This window comes from Poeciliopsis prolifica, unplaced genomic scaffold, assembly GCF_027474105.1.
Source record: "Poeciliopsis prolifica strain line A6 unplaced genomic scaffold, Auburn_PproV2 SCAFFOLD035, whole genome shotgun sequence".
NCBI classification, from domain to species: Eukaryota; Metazoa; Chordata; class Actinopteri; order Cyprinodontiformes; family Poeciliidae; genus Poeciliopsis; species Poeciliopsis prolifica.
The window spans coordinates 525,326-541,093 of record NW_026562410.1 but is presented as its reverse complement, the minus strand read 5'-3'; the positions used below and the strand labels follow the sequence as shown (position 1 = coordinate 541,093).

Here is a 15,768-nt window from a genome sequence, read left to right as displayed (position 1 = left end):
ATGTTCAGTGTCTTAAAGACAAAAACATTATGATGAATATTACAATTACTAACTCACAATCGAGAAATTGTTATCTACATAACAACTCTCCAATTACCAGATTTTGTGTTCTAGTGACAGGAGACAATGGACTTTTTTATAAGTATATTGAAATTTTTTGCATTAGTGTGTTGTTATTAAGTCATATTAAATTAATTTATTTTTATTATTATTCCTTATTTTATGTGAATCTGAGAGCTTCCGTATTCTGTTTCATTCTATTTGTTTGTTGTCGACTTTGTTTGTTTATCTGAATTACGACCACAAGGTGGCAGTAGTTCCCCACGTTGTAGAGTGATTACTGACTGGAGAACAAGGCGAAGATGAGGTACAGAGAATCTAAATAACAAAGAAAAAAGAGGACGTGAAATAATATGACAGACATATTGAATTATTTCATAATGATGAAGTTTTCTTTGATAGAGTTAAATAATGCACTGAAGAAATCCAGTAAATCAACTCCTGAGAATGATCAACTCAGTTATAGTATGTTAAATAATCTTAGTGACGTGAGTAAAGAAATATTATTAGAATTGTATAATAAGGTGTGGGAGGAAGGGATATTACCTGATAAGTGAAAGGAAGCCATCTTTATACCCATTGGTAAATTGATGAAGATCCTAATTCAGCTGAAAGTTATAGCTCGAGGTTACCTATATAATGGTAAATAACAGATTAATTTATTTTTTAGAAAGTAAGAAAAAGTTTAAGTCTTGTCAATTTGGATTTAGAAAAGACAGAAGTGCAATAGATCCTGCATTATGTCTGGAACATACTCCAATCTGGCAGGTGGCGGTAATGTACCTAAAAGTTGTTTGCCGCCATTAAAAAAAAGAGAGAAGAAGAGCGCTTGTGGTGACAGTCGTCAACATGGCGTTCAGTTTTGGCGGTGCCGCGACTAACACAGGGGCAGGTATGAGCAATATTTACTAAGGGTTTTTTGTTAAACTCAGGATATGTCACATTTGTGTTACGAACGTGGGTTGCAGTGAAATTAATTCAGAACATGTTCATGTCACTGATTGGCTGAACGTTGCTAACTTACCGCTAACCCTCGACGTCTCGAGCAGTGCGGTGACCAAGCTAACGATAAACTTTCTTGATATTTCTTGTGGCCTTCACATATATGGCTTGGAAAAAAATAGTAATTTGTAGTAAAGACATGTATTGACTTCTGTTGCTGCTCGAGAGGGTGTAGAACGTGTCTTCATTTGCTCCGTACTAACCATGCCTCTCTTGAGTTTGTTCTCTCTTCAAGCCGAGGTAATTGTAACTGAACTCCGTTTGTTCGTCTGAAGGGACATCCGGGTTTTCATTTGGTCAGTTTGGGGCCAAAACCACGGCTTCGACGTTTGGTTTTAACCCCACAGCGACCACTACCACCGCTTCTTCAGGGTTTGGCAGTAAGTCCCCACAGGTCCTGAATTGTCTTCAAAGACCTCCACGCATAAACTCATAATTAATTGGGGTTAAAGTGTGGACAAGACTGAGATATGCATGCTTCCTGGACTTATTTATATTTTTCAGATAGTTCACCTTTTGCCCATATTTGTGTTGACCACATATGTTGTGGCAAACAGGAGTTTTTAAAGTTTTCTTCACTCCTCAATAAAGGCCTTTACACAACAACTGTATTTGATATTGAGACAAGAAGTACACACTGGTGGACTTTATAGCTTACTTCTGAAGTGAGTTACTATTACTGGATTGTGAAGTAGAATGGCCAAATACAAATCTTTTCAGGTTTTTCAGTGAAACAATTATACTCTGGGTTTATCTATGACATAGTCCCAATACAATACATGCAATCTTACACTCTTAACATAATAAAATGTATTCAATTTTATATACAAGTTAACTAATCTTTGTCTTATTTTGTATTTACATTTGTGTATCATTTTAATCACCGACTTATTTCACTTTCTCAGCTCTGACGGCTCCTGCTTTTGGCGCAGCCACGACTACAGCTGCACCAGCCACGGGATTTAGTTTTGGTGCTTCCAACACAGGTGAGCTGAAGGTCCTATTTCAAGCATCAAATGTGTTTATTGTTTCTTTAGATCGCCTTCATAAGCACATAGAGGTTGTTAATCATATTGAGTAATTTTGAGCTCTGGCGTTATTTATCTCCTCTGTGTTACTCTCTCTCTCTTCGCTGCCTGCCTGCTTTGGCTGCAGGATTTGGGGGGCTTGGAGCTGGAAGCACCACAGCTGGTGGGTTTAGCTTTGGGGGGTTTGGTTTAAATGCAAACCCAGCAGCAATCAGCCTCAATGCAGGTTGCTTCGGTACAGCAATCACAACTGGCTCTGTTTTCAATTTTGGTAATAGCCTGGCTAGCACAGGTAGAGGATCTTTGTGATTCAGTTCATTTTGTGCCTGTCAATCATGCATCTTTTAGTTTTTCCACCTCAGTGTGGTGCAGTGATGTTTTATTTTTCTCTCATCTCACTTGGTGATTCTAAGTCACAACATCTGCATGAAAAGTTTTGAGTTATTCACCCATGCCCATAGATGCCAATGAGGAATGTTATTTTATGGTGGAAATCTTTTTTATGAAAATCATTTGTCAAATTCTTTTCCAATTATTGTGAAAGTTTTGCCATGATTGTTTTCTCTGTTGTGTTTTTTCTTGTTTTCTTTTCTTTCATCCTCACTTTATCATTTGTTTCATCTGACTTGTACTCATTCCCATTGCTTCTTAGGTGCGTTTGGTGGCTTTGGGACAACTACGACAACTGCTGCTGCACCAGGATCCACTTTCAACTTTGCCCCCTCCAACACAACAGGTCAGTAACGGAGCTCAAAACATCCAGCTTTACATTTTCCAAATTTAAATTTGGAATCATAGCAATGGACAGTAAATTTAAGTTGTTTCTACAATGCCTTATATTAAGTGGTCACTGTAGAGCCAGTCAAAAGTAATGGAGTGATCCCATTGAGCAGCACACCTGATTTCAGTGTTCAGGCTACACACACACTTCATTCAGACATGATTGGGTGGTGTGATGCTGTGGGCTTGTTTCTTTTCTGAAAGCCCCGGGGAACCTGGTTAAACTGGAATGCATCATGACCTCTTAAAAAAACCATATAGCATTACAAATTTGGTGATTGTAATGATCAAGAATACTTTGCTGTAAAACTATGTTGTCCATCATCAATCATCCATCGACTCTATTAAATATTACAAGCTGATGAATTAAACTAACCTGCCACTAGATGTCACCATTTGTCTCCCAGAACATGGGGCAAAAGCCTGACTGATCTAGTGGTCCTCCTGCAAAGCTGACATATTTTCTAAACACTCCCGACCTTAAAGATGGTTTTTTCGTAAGTGATCATTTTCTTAATATTGTATTTCAGGAAGCTTGTTTGGTAACACACAGAACAAAGGGTTTGGATTCCCATCTGGACTCGGAACTGGTGCCACTACTGGAGCGACGGGCTTTGGAACTGGATTAGGAACAACTGGCCTTGGTTTTGGAGGTTTTAATATCCAGCCGACACAACAGCAGCAAGGTCAAAAATAAAATAAATAAGTTCTGAGAATATCTGAGCAAATGCAGAAATTTATAGCTCCACCTTAACCATAGCTTGTTCAAAGTGTTAGGTTTTTTTTTTAAGAAATGTGGATAAAATTATTTTATTAGATTATTATTTTTTTTTAACATTTCATTAACTCGATTGCACATAAATCTCAGCGTGACTGTGTTTCACTCCCCTTTTTTTACTATTTCTGCTACAGGAGGCTTGTTTGGCCAGCCGGCCCAGCAGCAGGGTCAAGCTCAGCCAACCCAGCTTTATCAGCAAGTGACCGCTCTCTCAGCCCCCACTCTGCTGGGAGACGAACGGGACTCCATACTTGCCAAATGGAACCAGTTGCAGGCCTACTGGGGAACAGGGAAGGGCTACTATGTTAACAACAACCTACCAGTGGACTTTACTCAGGAGAACCCTTTCTGCAGGTTCAAGGTAAACTAGGGATAATTGGTTCACTCATTTTCTACTCTTACTAATCATAAGCAGTTTGGAAAAATCTTAAATTGAAGTGTTTTGCAGGTTCAGATAAGTAAAAGTAAAAGAGAAACTGGAGTTGGGAATTAAATAATATTTAAAAATACAATAGTGGTTATGTATTTCATTGACCATTTTTGTCTAACATTGTATAAAAAAGGCTTACTGAGGCAGCCCTCGGTTTATTTATTAATCTTTGGTCTTTTTGCAGGCAGTGGGGTACAGCTGTGTCCCGGTAAGCAAGGACGAAGATGGTTTAGTGGTGTTGGTTCTGAATAAAAAGGAACCTGATGTTCGTGCTCAGCAGCAGCAGCTGGTTGAGTCACTGCACAAGGTTCTGGGAAGCAACCAGACTATTAGCGTCAATGTAGAGGGTGTTAAAGCTCTGCCCAACGATCAGTAAGTTTCTCTCACTTTACATGGTTTTGTAAATGCTGAAGACTAAAAAGTCATTCTGAACAATAACCTCCTGCTTCATTTGTTCTCCAGGTCAGAGGTGATCATTTATGTGGTGGAGCGTTCCCCCAATGGCACCTCCAAGAGGATCCCAGCTTCCACACTCTTCACCTTCCTGGAGCAGGCCAACATCAAGGCTCAGCTCTCCCAGATTGGAGTGCTCATGTCAGTAACACGCACAGAGCTGTCCCCAGCACAGCTGAAGCAGCTGCTGCAAAATGCTCCTGCAGGTAAATATGTGCACATATGTTTACCAACAGGTTGGTAATTTTGTAGTCAAAATCAGCTAACCGCGTTACCTCCTTTTTGCCGTCTCCAGGTGTGGATCCCATCATTTGGGAACAAGCTAAGGTGGACAACCCTGACCCAGAGAAGTATGTTGGAATGACTTTTTATTTTTTTCTTGCTTTTATCCAGAGCTCATAAATCATCCTAGGTTTTGTCTTTGAACCACCTTCCATAAATGTTCAGGTTAATCCCAGTACCCATGGTGGGTTTCAAGGAGCTGCTCCACAGATTGCAGATCCAGGAGCAGATGACCAAGCAACACCAGACCAGAGTGGATGTAAGTGAAAATATCTTTTGCTTTTTGTTTCTACATTTAGCAAAGGTTTAGAAGAAAAGGCAAGAAAATGGACAAAAAGCCACCTGGTTAACAGAAAAGGAATTCTGAGGCAGACTTCTGGTGTCAAGGTCGGTACGCAGATGTCCATTCAATCCTCACTGCCAGCTGCTTGTTTTCATCATGAAATATTAGAAATACCAGAGCAATCAGCGGGAGGAAGAGTGTTTCAGAAAATGTTTCCTTGTTGAAGACTTCAAATGAAAGCCTTGGATAACCTTGAGTCCTTGTATTTGTAACTCCAGTGTGGTTTAATTTGGATGCAACTTAAGGGAAAGGACTACAAAGTTGGGTTTAGTTACAGAAGATTTGGGTTTTTACTTTAGAAACCTAATTTGAAGCGGAAAAACATTCAAAAAGCATCTGTGTAGATGGAAGTAGAAAATTTGAACTTTTATGTCCAAATCTAGGGAGTTTTCATAACAAACGTTTGTCTATGGCTCGTTATTGCACAAGTCGAAAGGGGTGAAGGCCACAATGAGGGATGGATGCAGGGGGGTGGTAAAGTCTAAATGTAAAAAAAAAAAAGAATGCTTAATGAGATGTCTTTGTTTGCCGCCTTTGTGCACTTTCAGATAATCTCCAATGACATCAGTGAGCTGCAGAAGAACCAGGCAACAACTGTAGCCAAGATCGCTCAATACAAGAGGAAGCTGATGGATCTGTCTCACAGGGTGCTGCAGGTAGTTTCTGCATTCAGTTTAACTAAAAATGTGCGTCTCATTTGTCTCATTAACAAAAACATAAAACTGTGAATGACACAGATGCAACTCTTAAGTAGCCTCCACCCCGCTTCACTGACCCATATGCTCTCCAGTAGATTTCAGATCCCTTCTTTCTCCCACAAATAGCAAAACCGCATCGAGCAGCATGTGTAAATTATATCAACTTGGAATGTCCTGGCGCCGTCCGCTTCTCTCCCGGCTCCATAAATTCATCTTCAATAACTGGCATATTTTTCCTGGAAGGTACTAATAAAGCAGGAGATTCAGAGAAAAAGCGGCTACGCTATCCAAGTGGATGAGGAGCATCTGAGGGTGCAGCTGGACACCATTCAGTCAGAACTCAATGCACCCACACAGTTCAAGGCAAGTGTGTCCTGTCCAATAAGAAGCTTTTTATTTATTTAACAGTTTCATTTTAAGTGGACTTATAATGTCACTTGGATATTATCACATTTGTAGGTTTTACAAATTTAATATGTTGGTGTTGGTCTGAAACAATTAATTGTAATTAATCAATTTTGGTCAACTAATTTATTGATTGATGAATCATTAATTGAAGCAAGAAAAAGCCATTTGCTGAAAGAACGACACTGTCAGAATAGTAATTACACCAAAACTACAAAAATATATACATTTTCCATTTAAAATAAAAAAATGTAAGTATGTTCTACCCAGAACTCTGAAATTGTCATAGATTTAACTTCTCCTGGTTCAAATCCTGTAAAATCCATATTGTCCTATGATGCACAGTTTGCTTCTAATTATTAATTGGTTTATGCTAATGATCAAATGTTCACTAAAAGAATGCTTTCTTGTTGCACTTTGGACAACTAGCTATGTTTTTGTATTTAATAAAAAAGAATTAGATTACTTATTTGTATCTCTTTCATGCATTTTTAATATTGTATAAAATCTTAAGTGAAAATCTGAAACAGAATGCTAAGTTTTTTTTATCTGATTCATTATCTGAATAATCAACAGAGTAATGTTTGTTCTAGCCTTACAACAGTCAATCTAAAGTAGTGTATCAGTCTTTCTTACTCAGGGATCAAACTCCTGTTGTAATTTAGACACGTTTTTTATTCCATGTGTAATTTGTGTTTGGTTTTAATCCTATCCAGGGTCGATTGAATGAGCTGATGTCTCAAATTCGAATGCAGAACCACTTTGGAGCCGTGAGATCAGAAGAGCGGTACAACGTCGACGCAGATCTCCTCCGAGAAATCAAACAAGTAGGATATCTTTTTGCCCGTTTGTAAATCTAAGGCTTTTACTTATCAGATTGATAAGAATTAATCTGAAATATTTTTGCCTGTTTTACACCGACTGCATAATATGAGTTAATGCTAGATGAGGTGTTTGTTTTTTTTGTGACTGAAACACTCTTATCTTGCCTCACACTTCCAGCACTTAAAGCAGCAACAAGAAGGTTTAAGTCACCTGATCAGCGTCATTAAAGATGACTTGGAGGACATCAAACTCATAGAACATGGACTAAGCGACGGCGGCCACATCAGAGGGGGCATCCTGAGCTGAGGACGCCCATCCAACCTCAACGTGTGTTCAGACCCTCTATCAGTCTGAAAAGGGACACTTCTCACCCAGATCAACCTTCATCACAAGAAGGATATTAAAATCTCATTTTTTTTGCAGGTGTGATAATTGAGTGTTTGAATGAGTGGTCATTCTCTGCCGTCTGGGCAGATTTAAACAGCTTAAAGAAGACTCAACAGTGTCTAATAAAAGCAGGCTTCCCTCATGTTAAATCAGATTATGGAACGCGTCTGGCAAGTTAGCTGTAGGAGTACACAGCATGATTCAAAACTGTAAATACATATTTGTATTTCTTTTTTTTTATGCTAGTAGAATATTAAATCTTTGAATTTAAACAACTGTATCTCCTTTTATACATTGGTGCAGTAGAAGCTTTTTGTTTTGTGGTGGAGACATTTCTAGGCTGCGTTCTTTACTCGTGTGTTTGCATTTATAGATTTGCGTCGTTATTGTAATTGGTTCATTTCTTGTTTACCTTTTTGGATTAGTGCTTTCCTACATCTCATCAAAGCAGGGCTTCACTTGATAGGTTTATGTCCTGGATTTGCATCCTCTACTGGAATGAAAAGGCTGATTGGCAGTTGAACTTATTAGGCTCCTTCAAACCGATTACATCCCCTCATGCAACAGGGTCACCCACATACTAAGGGTCTGTAGTGTTATCCAGCGCACACGGAGATGTAAACATGTCAGATGTGTAGAGGAAGCAACACATAACTGCCTTCGGTGTTTATAAATAGAAGAACAAATTTAGAGGAAACGGATTAGTAGCAACTACCTCTACAGACAAAATAACCCTTAGAAAACATTTCCAAACAAAAAGCTCCAGGCTATGAGAATTAAACATGAGGAAGGTGACTCTTTTTTTATTTTTTCCATGAGTTGCTATTGATATGTTCAATAGCGACGCATACAAATGGGATGTTTGTTCAATAGACAGTCAGTTCTGGTCTTCGAGGGGAAGAGTTCTGGATGTCTTATATGAATATTTATCAGGTTATCCTAAAATGGTCTTCCAAGGCTTGTGGAGAAGAAAACAGACCCACAGCATCACCCACTGTGTTTAATGAGTTAGAAGTGCTTTTCCGCTTTGTTTTTCTGAACTGTATAAGGATCATTTTAGGTGAGCAACTAAAGTCGGCGTTTCCTGACTTATTGATGATGTCTTGTTCTTCTCATTTTGAAGAGTGACTAAGAGAAACAGGTCTCTGTGTTATCGAATGAACGATTTTGAATAACTGCAGGCATGGCTATAGGTTTTAAGTTATATTAGGCATCAAATAGTGGGACCTAATATATCATGGTTGATCAGAGAATGTCTTTATTTTCTTTCATCAACTAAAAAGGCAGTGTTTAAGTACAAAATTGTAGAAAATCAGTAGAACTACAGTGTGTAGGGAACATGATACAGATGGAGAAATAATAATGCATTCAGATAACCCACCTATTAGAAAAAAGGTAATTAAAATGTCCATTTTATTTACGCAGCACATTTAAAAACAACTAAGGTTGACAGGACGTTTGGCCTGATCTTCACACTGGTGGTTTTCAAAAAAAACCAAAAAACTAACCTATCACTCCAACTTCTCTCCATCAGGCGTGTGTGGAGAGGTCAACCAGGCGAAAGGCCTCCATGAACTCATTGATATCGATGCTGCCGTCCTTGTTGAAGTCCATGCTCTGGGCCAGGTCAGTGATGGCCTTATCACTGATTTCCACTTTAAGATGAGAGCTCAGGAGCTTCCAAGTCTGACGAAACTCCTCGAAAGAGATTAAACCTATAAGAACGGGAGAACTGCACACTTTAACCATTGCTTTGATCGGGTTAGTGTATAAATCACCGATTTATACAACGATATGTATCAGTGTAACAGATGGAAGTAGATTCGTTTAAAATCCTGTGTCTGAAAGTTCTTTCAAAGAATCTATTGGTAAGGATTTAAGTAAGCACAACTATTTCAGTCTTTAAGAACTTTGGTTCTTGCTCTGCAGGAAGAATTCAAATATATCACAAATAAATGGTAATTGTTTTGGAAGGTTGGAAAATATGTTGAAATAAAAATGCATAATTTTTATTCATAATTGCAAACTACAGCACGGTTCATTCAACATGAACTTTAAAAAAATCTAGTGAAGAAAATTATGCATTTTTATTTCCAAATCTGGTTAATATTTTGGTGATTTTGAATTGAATTTGACTTAGTTTGGGTATACTTTTTCAGGCGGTGGTGTCGGTTTTTGTATGGTCAGTTAAACAATTTCAGTAATAATTCAAAAGTCATGGCTACTTCTACATAAGTTGATAGTGGCAACGCACCACAGAAACCAGGACAAAAAACTGGTTCAATATGATATCAACGACCTTTAAATTTTTATTTAGTGATCAGTAAATGATTGGTTGCAGATCTATTTTGTTTATTTCATAGACTTAATTATTTCTTTAAATTTAACTGAAGGATCAAAGTAAGAATATAATTACTCATTCTGACATTTTAGCATTTCTTTGGCCCTCCACAGATGAAAAATACATCCGCTGCGTCTTGCTCACCTGAGTGATCTGTGTCGATGATGCGGAAGATGGTCTCCAGGTTGGAGTGGTTTTTGTACATCGTCTCCATGATGCTGGTATCTGACACCTGCCAGGAGTTTGAAGTTACTTTCTCGTGTTTCAAGTAATCGTGAGAACCAAGTGAGCAGCGAGTGGAAGATGTTTTTGAAGAAGACACCTCTGTTTTGGGCTCAGTGATGGAGAGCTCTCGTATCCACTGCTGGTAGTCCACCATGCCGTGCGGGGCTCTGTTGATGAGCTGCGGCCGCAGCACCCTCCAAGGCAAACCCAGCTTCAGCACTCTCTCTGTCGCTGTCGCCCAGTGGCGTAGAGAAATCACCCCTGAAATAAATAGAGATACTTTTCAGGGGGGGCGCTGTCACATTAACTGGTATGAAGATCAGTGGTTCTGCTGCTACTGTACCGGTGTTGTTTGGGTCAAACTCCTGGAAGGCACCGATGAGATCCGACTTGTGCACAAACAGTTGCTGCCTGAGCGCTCGCAGGGCGGATCTCTCTGTCCAGCCCACACTGGCGGAAAAACACCAGTTTAGTAAAACTCAAATGACTTAAATAATGAAAAGAATCCTTGATACTAAGCATGAAATTGAAATTCCAACACAAAATAATTGTGTATTTTAAAATAACTTTGATTTTGTTGTTTTAACATATTACCACCTGCTTAGACCCAATAAATTCTTAGCTATTTAAAAAAAGATAGTAGTTACAACTCAAATCCATGGATAATTTGATGGCAAGAGGGTTGTCGAACTTAATCTGATATTCTGATTTTATTTAATAATATAGTATCAAATAATATACATAATTGCAAGAATTCTTGCTATTAGTAGTAAGAAGCGCTTTTACTTCATCAGAAACTTATTTTTAAAGTTAGACAACAGAATAGAAAGCAGAACCATTTTTCACTATGCCAAAAGTATAAAATAATCCGTTTCTCTCATTCAGTGACAAAATAAATAGATTTTGTGCTGCTTAATAAGTCCATTGAGCCTCAATGGTGTTCTCTAGTCAAATTATTTGCTAAAGCTGTTCACCTCTGTCTCAGGGTCAGCTCCCTGCATGTCCTGCTTGCTTGGTACTGAATGAAGTGAGGGACCAGGTCGTGACCCATTCTGATGTAGGCTCCTCTGTTGCTGCCCACCTCATAATAATTAGAGGCTGAAAATATGGTCAGCACCTGTTGTAACAATAGAGGGAACACTCAGGTCTTGTTTTTTTCCTCCAGAACTTGAGTCTTTGCTTTTTTTATTATTATTATTTGCCGTGTTTCTTTCTGTGCTTACCCTGCGATTGTGGAAGAACTCGTAGCCGTCCTGTTTGCACTCGTGGGAGCGGATGAGAAGCTGAAGGTTGTGTTTTCCCAGCACCTCCTCAGTCACGTCCGGCCCCCAGTAGCAGCCTCCACCTCGCACCTCGTTGGAAATGCAGCCATTTTGAGGCATCGGATCGCTCCATAGAAGGTCCACTATCTGAGTGCATACATCACTTGTTAGATAAAAACACATCGGATAACACTGAAAAAATAGGACACAGATTAATGGACAAATGGGTCTCTTGAAATCATTTTTTTTAAAAATGGCACAAGAAAAATGAAAACATCATCACTCAGAATTTTGAAGTAACATTTAGTCTGGTGCATGCCAGAGTGTTGAAGTCAGAAAGAAGACCATACAGGAGTCATGGGGCCTTCAGATTGTAAAACATTAAAGAGGTCTGAAAATAATTTGAAGCCAGTCCACTGCACGGAAAATAAGAACAGGCTCCCTGTATCACAATGTCAGGGCAAAATGGGCAAAAAGAAGTCAAAATTATTCACAATGAGTAAATGTTAAAAAATACAAACTACTTAAATGTTAAAACATTTCAGTTAATGAGAGGTTAAATACACACTACCCTCTACTATGGTACTAAACTAAAGCGTTATGTTACAAAAACAAAAACTGATCCATTGACCTTTCACTTGTTAGAAGAGAATTGCTGTACATGTTTGCAGTCTTACTTGTTTCCACTCATGCCCGTGGGTTTCTGTGGGTTCTCCAAACTCCGGGTCTGAGTCAGAGTCCAGCGTCTTCACTTCTCTGTAGGTCTGATCGAACCCAGCCAGCCTGCGCCTCTTCTTCAGCTCGTCCTCCACCGAGCAGTTCAGCTGGGCGCCGCTGGTGGGCACGTTGTGGAGGGAGCGACGCGGGATGTTGCTCCTCTGACCCGGGGCCGAGGTGTTGGTCAGGGAGCGCACCCGGCGGCGGCCTTCCGCTGGTCCAGACGCGTCTTCGCTCTTTGCTTTGTTGCCGTTGGGAGTGGGGCGGATCACTTTAGGAGGCCGTAGAACCGACACATACTGCGCAGTGAAAGGTTCAACACTTTTAGCTTTCCTGGGTTTGTATTGTACAAAACACTCTAATCCTCTAATCTAATGGAAGCTTCTCTCACTCTGTGTCTGTCTATCCTGGCAACCATGTCGAGGTCTGTTGAGTCAGAGATTCCTCCATGGACAACCAGGACCTTATGGTTGATCACTGTAGCCAGGGGAAGCCAGCTGAAGATCTTTTGGAGCAGCTTTAGGATCTTCTTGCCATGTACCTGACAGACAATTCAGCGTACGGGATAATCTGCTCTAAAATCCATGGTTTCATCATGATGCTATTAGTTGCATAAATTTGCAGACTCACTCTGTATTTTCCCAAGACCTCCTTGGTAAAACCGTACCTGAAGAGAACACATTGATAAAACCACACAAGGATTACGAACACTAGTCTAGTGCAAATTATATATGCAATGTATTTTATATAAAATTCTGGATTATGTTTCTTCTACTTCACAAATGTCTGCAATGTAAAAATATATTGATGTTTATGGTTGTAACTTGACAAAATGTTGTAAGTTTAAGCACCATGAAGGTATTGGGAGTGTGAAGGTAAAGTGAAGATTTTCACCTCAAGTTAACAATGTGATCTTCATGGTTCCCTCTGTTCAGATGCACTTCATTGGGGTAAACAAGCAGGAACCCAAACAGGATGAGCAGAATCTCTAAAGAATTCTTGCCACGATCCACAAAGTCTCCATTGAAGATGTAAGGTTTCTCACATGAGGGTAAACCATTCTGATAAAAAATAAAATTAAGAAGGACATTCTGACTGAAGATACATTTTTACATATATTTTTATACCTTATAGAATATCAAAAGCAGATCTTCAAGCTGCCCATGCAAATCTCCTAAGAACAAACACACACAAATAAACATTTGTAGTAAACAGCAAAATAAAATGTTAGTGGAAGAACCTAGAAAGAGCAGCTTCAGTGTACCACATATTGTAATCTCCTTGGTGTGGCAGACCGATACATGATTGATGTTCGGAAGGATTCTTAGAAGTCTCCAAGTTTCTCCAAGAATCTGCAGAACATAGCGAGCGTGGAGTTGCTACAGGGAGAAAAACATGTATAAATCATACGAAAAAACCTAGAAACGCCTACTTTTATCTTCTTTTCTCATTTGGCTTTTTTTTTTTCAATCTACTATCTTAGATCTTTATGAACCAGAGCACCTACTTGTTTCACCTTGAAAGCCTCCATTAGCTTGGACACCCCACAGAACGTCATGGGGAAAGTCAAGTGGGGGCCGCAGTAGCTGTCCGGCACCTCTATGTCTTTGTAGCAGAAATATCTTTCCCAGTCTGCATCATGGCAGACCTCATTCTCACGAAAGATGTGAGATATTAGGTTTCCTTCATTAAACACAAAGGAGGTACAAAGGAAGTGGATCAATATGAAAGTGAGTCAAAATCTTGGAATAAGGAGCAGATTGTTGATAAATAAAAGATATAGGGTTAAAGTGTTTACAGTGTCTTACTTTCACTGCTGACTGGGGTGAAATGGTCCATCAAGAAGCCAAAGAAATGGTACAACTGCGAGAGGAGCCACAGTTTTAATGAAGAAAATGCCAAAGTTTAGATTTTATTTACTTGAGGATAGCTCTAAACTTAAACTCGCTGATTGTAATGTGCAGGTAGATTGTACAAAGAGCATGAACTTGTTAACAGAACACATGTTGCATTCTTAGCTGACCCAAAACAGAACTTTAAGTAAGCTGCTGCTTGGGTTCTCCGAACCAGCAGGGGGCCCCAAAGAGTGCTTGAGTTCTTACAACTGACATCTCAAAATTATAATTTTTTTTATGAAGGTTGAGCCTAACTATCCCACCAGATTCTCCAGTCTAGGTCTGTGGATCACTGCACCCTCTCCAGAGTAACTATGGGCATTTTGGCTACTTCTCCAATTAATGCTCTCCTTCCTCAACCTGTTAGCTTCGTAGGGAAGCCATATTTTTATTGGTTTGTGGTTGTGACATTCCCCTTCCATTTTCTGAGGAATGGATTGAACGGGTCACAGATTACGGCTACACCATTAAACTCCACTTTGTGTTTTTCCATGACATAAAATTTTGATAACATACGTTCAACTTGTGGTTGCACCTTGACCAGGTTTACGAGGTTTATTCTTTTGCAAGGTGCTTTATAAATACTTTTACTCACACATTGGGGGCCAATGTTTTCTGTGCCAAAATTTTGACCTCACCTTTATTTGATCTTGCTCGCCTGCATATTCAATAGATTGGAAGATGTTCCACGTGCACCTGCGTCTCATTTCCAGCCTGGCAACATACTGTCGATACCAGCGCTGGATCAGCAAAGCTGCTCTAATTGCTGAGAAACAGCAAAAGGAAACATCAGGAACGTGTCTAAGTGGCATTGTTTCACTGAAACTCAACTAGTTGTTTGGGATATCTAAGCTGTTAGGCTTCAGAAGAAAGTTTCTGAAACGTAATGACACACCTCCAAGTGTTTTCTTTCTGAGTTTTAGGAACACTTTGACGTGGAGTTATAATTAAAAGTAAATATCATTCTGGAAAGAAAATGACCTACCGGTGGCAGCTGTTCCGAGTGCATGAAATTTGGATTAAGATTACAACAATTAAACACAAAATGAGAAATCCGAGTGCAGATTTTAATAATTAAGGTTTTGACGATGGTAGATAAAATTACCTGGAACAGAAATGCTCACTGAAAATGACCAAAACAAAATTATTGAGGTTCAGAAATGAAAGGGAGGACTTGTTTAAAGTTGTGCTAAATTAAGAGTTTAAAGAAAAAAACGTTGCACCTCTGTCACATTTGTTCGCCTGGATTCTGGATTTTCCCATACTGCATCCCATGATCCTTCGCTGCTTTCCCTGTCAGAAAAATCAAGTCTGAGATATGTGACCTTGGGTTTTGCAACCTCAACTATTCAGCAAAAAATTATCTACACACAAAGTAGCACACTCCTCTACCATTTCCAACTCATTAAACAGATGCTGAATGAAATCTCTAAACAATGTAAGGACCAAAGATAAAATTATTATCTCAATGCATTCAATGGACATACTGTTTCTCAGTTTTTGCTTAAAATTGCCTATATGACTTAAAAAAAAAAAAAAAAAACTCACCTATAGGAGTCACCCGTTTTTCATCACCTCCCCTGACTTCCCCTGCTTGTAGATATGTCCATTTTGTTTAAAAACTCCTTTGCTGCAACGACACAGTGATAAAAAAAAAGAAAAAAATGTTTGATTAAAATATGTTATCTCATTGTTCGCTTCCTCTGCAGGTTTGGTGTCTGTGATATTGTAACTCTTCTCTGCTACACGTCCATGCAAAAGCCCCGGGGCATTTCAGAGCCAGGTGTCTCGAACAGGCTACTGTAATCACTCACTCAAAACGAAATGCAGATGGATTAGGATTAAACTTTACTACAG

General features: G+C 39.2%; 2 protein-coding genes across 4 annotated transcripts; one reads left to right on the top strand and one right to left on the bottom strand.

The window, feature by feature from the left end:
• The first annotated feature begins 872 nt into the window (after nucleotides 1-872).
• On the top strand, nucleotides 873-7,516 carry nup54 (nucleoporin 54). 2 transcript variants are annotated; one of them, XM_055052573.1, is made up of 15 exons: nucleotides 873-952; nucleotides 1,338-1,442; nucleotides 1,968-2,048; nucleotides 2,218-2,382; nucleotides 2,743-2,826; nucleotides 3,401-3,556; nucleotides 3,783-4,009; nucleotides 4,263-4,450; nucleotides 4,541-4,737; nucleotides 4,827-4,881; nucleotides 4,979-5,072; nucleotides 5,705-5,812; nucleotides 6,098-6,217; nucleotides 6,976-7,086; nucleotides 7,262-7,516. In XM_055052573.1, exons 1-15 carry the CDS (start codon nucleotides 910-912, stop codon nucleotides 7,388-7,390), a joined length of 1,863 nt encoding a protein of 620 aa, XP_054908548.1. In that variant the 5' UTR covers nucleotides 873-909; the 3' UTR covers nucleotides 7,391-7,516. The 2 variants fall into 2 exon arrangements, with proteins under 2 accessions (XP_054908548.1, XP_054908549.1); XM_055052574.1 differs by lacking the exon at nucleotides 2,218-2,382.
• A 1,196-nt stretch (nucleotides 7,517-8,712) lies between these two features.
• LOC129374253 (serine/threonine-protein phosphatase with EF-hands 2-like) lies at nucleotides 8,713-15,768 on the bottom strand. Of its 2 annotated transcripts, XM_055052571.1 has the most exons (19): nucleotides 15,460-15,768; nucleotides 15,135-15,204; nucleotides 15,017-15,034; nucleotides 14,897-14,905; nucleotides 14,550-14,677; nucleotides 13,825-13,879; nucleotides 13,524-13,699; nucleotides 13,281-13,395; nucleotides 13,144-13,190; nucleotides 12,911-13,077; nucleotides 12,647-12,683; nucleotides 12,408-12,557; nucleotides 11,977-12,315; nucleotides 11,261-11,446; nucleotides 11,012-11,154; nucleotides 10,381-10,487; nucleotides 10,135-10,298; nucleotides 9,957-10,044; nucleotides 8,713-9,186 (listed from the first exon to the last, which is right to left on the bottom strand). In XM_055052571.1, exons 2-19 carry the CDS (start codon nucleotides 15,184-15,186, stop codon nucleotides 9,002-9,004), a joined length of 2,166 nt encoding a protein of 721 aa, XP_054908546.1. In that variant the 5' UTR covers nucleotides 15,187-15,204; nucleotides 15,460-15,768; the 3' UTR covers nucleotides 8,713-9,001. The 2 variants fall into 2 exon arrangements, with proteins under 2 accessions (XP_054908546.1, XP_054908547.1); XM_055052572.1 differs by lacking the exons at nucleotides 14,897-14,905; nucleotides 15,017-15,034 and having other exon boundaries at nucleotides 15,460-15,767.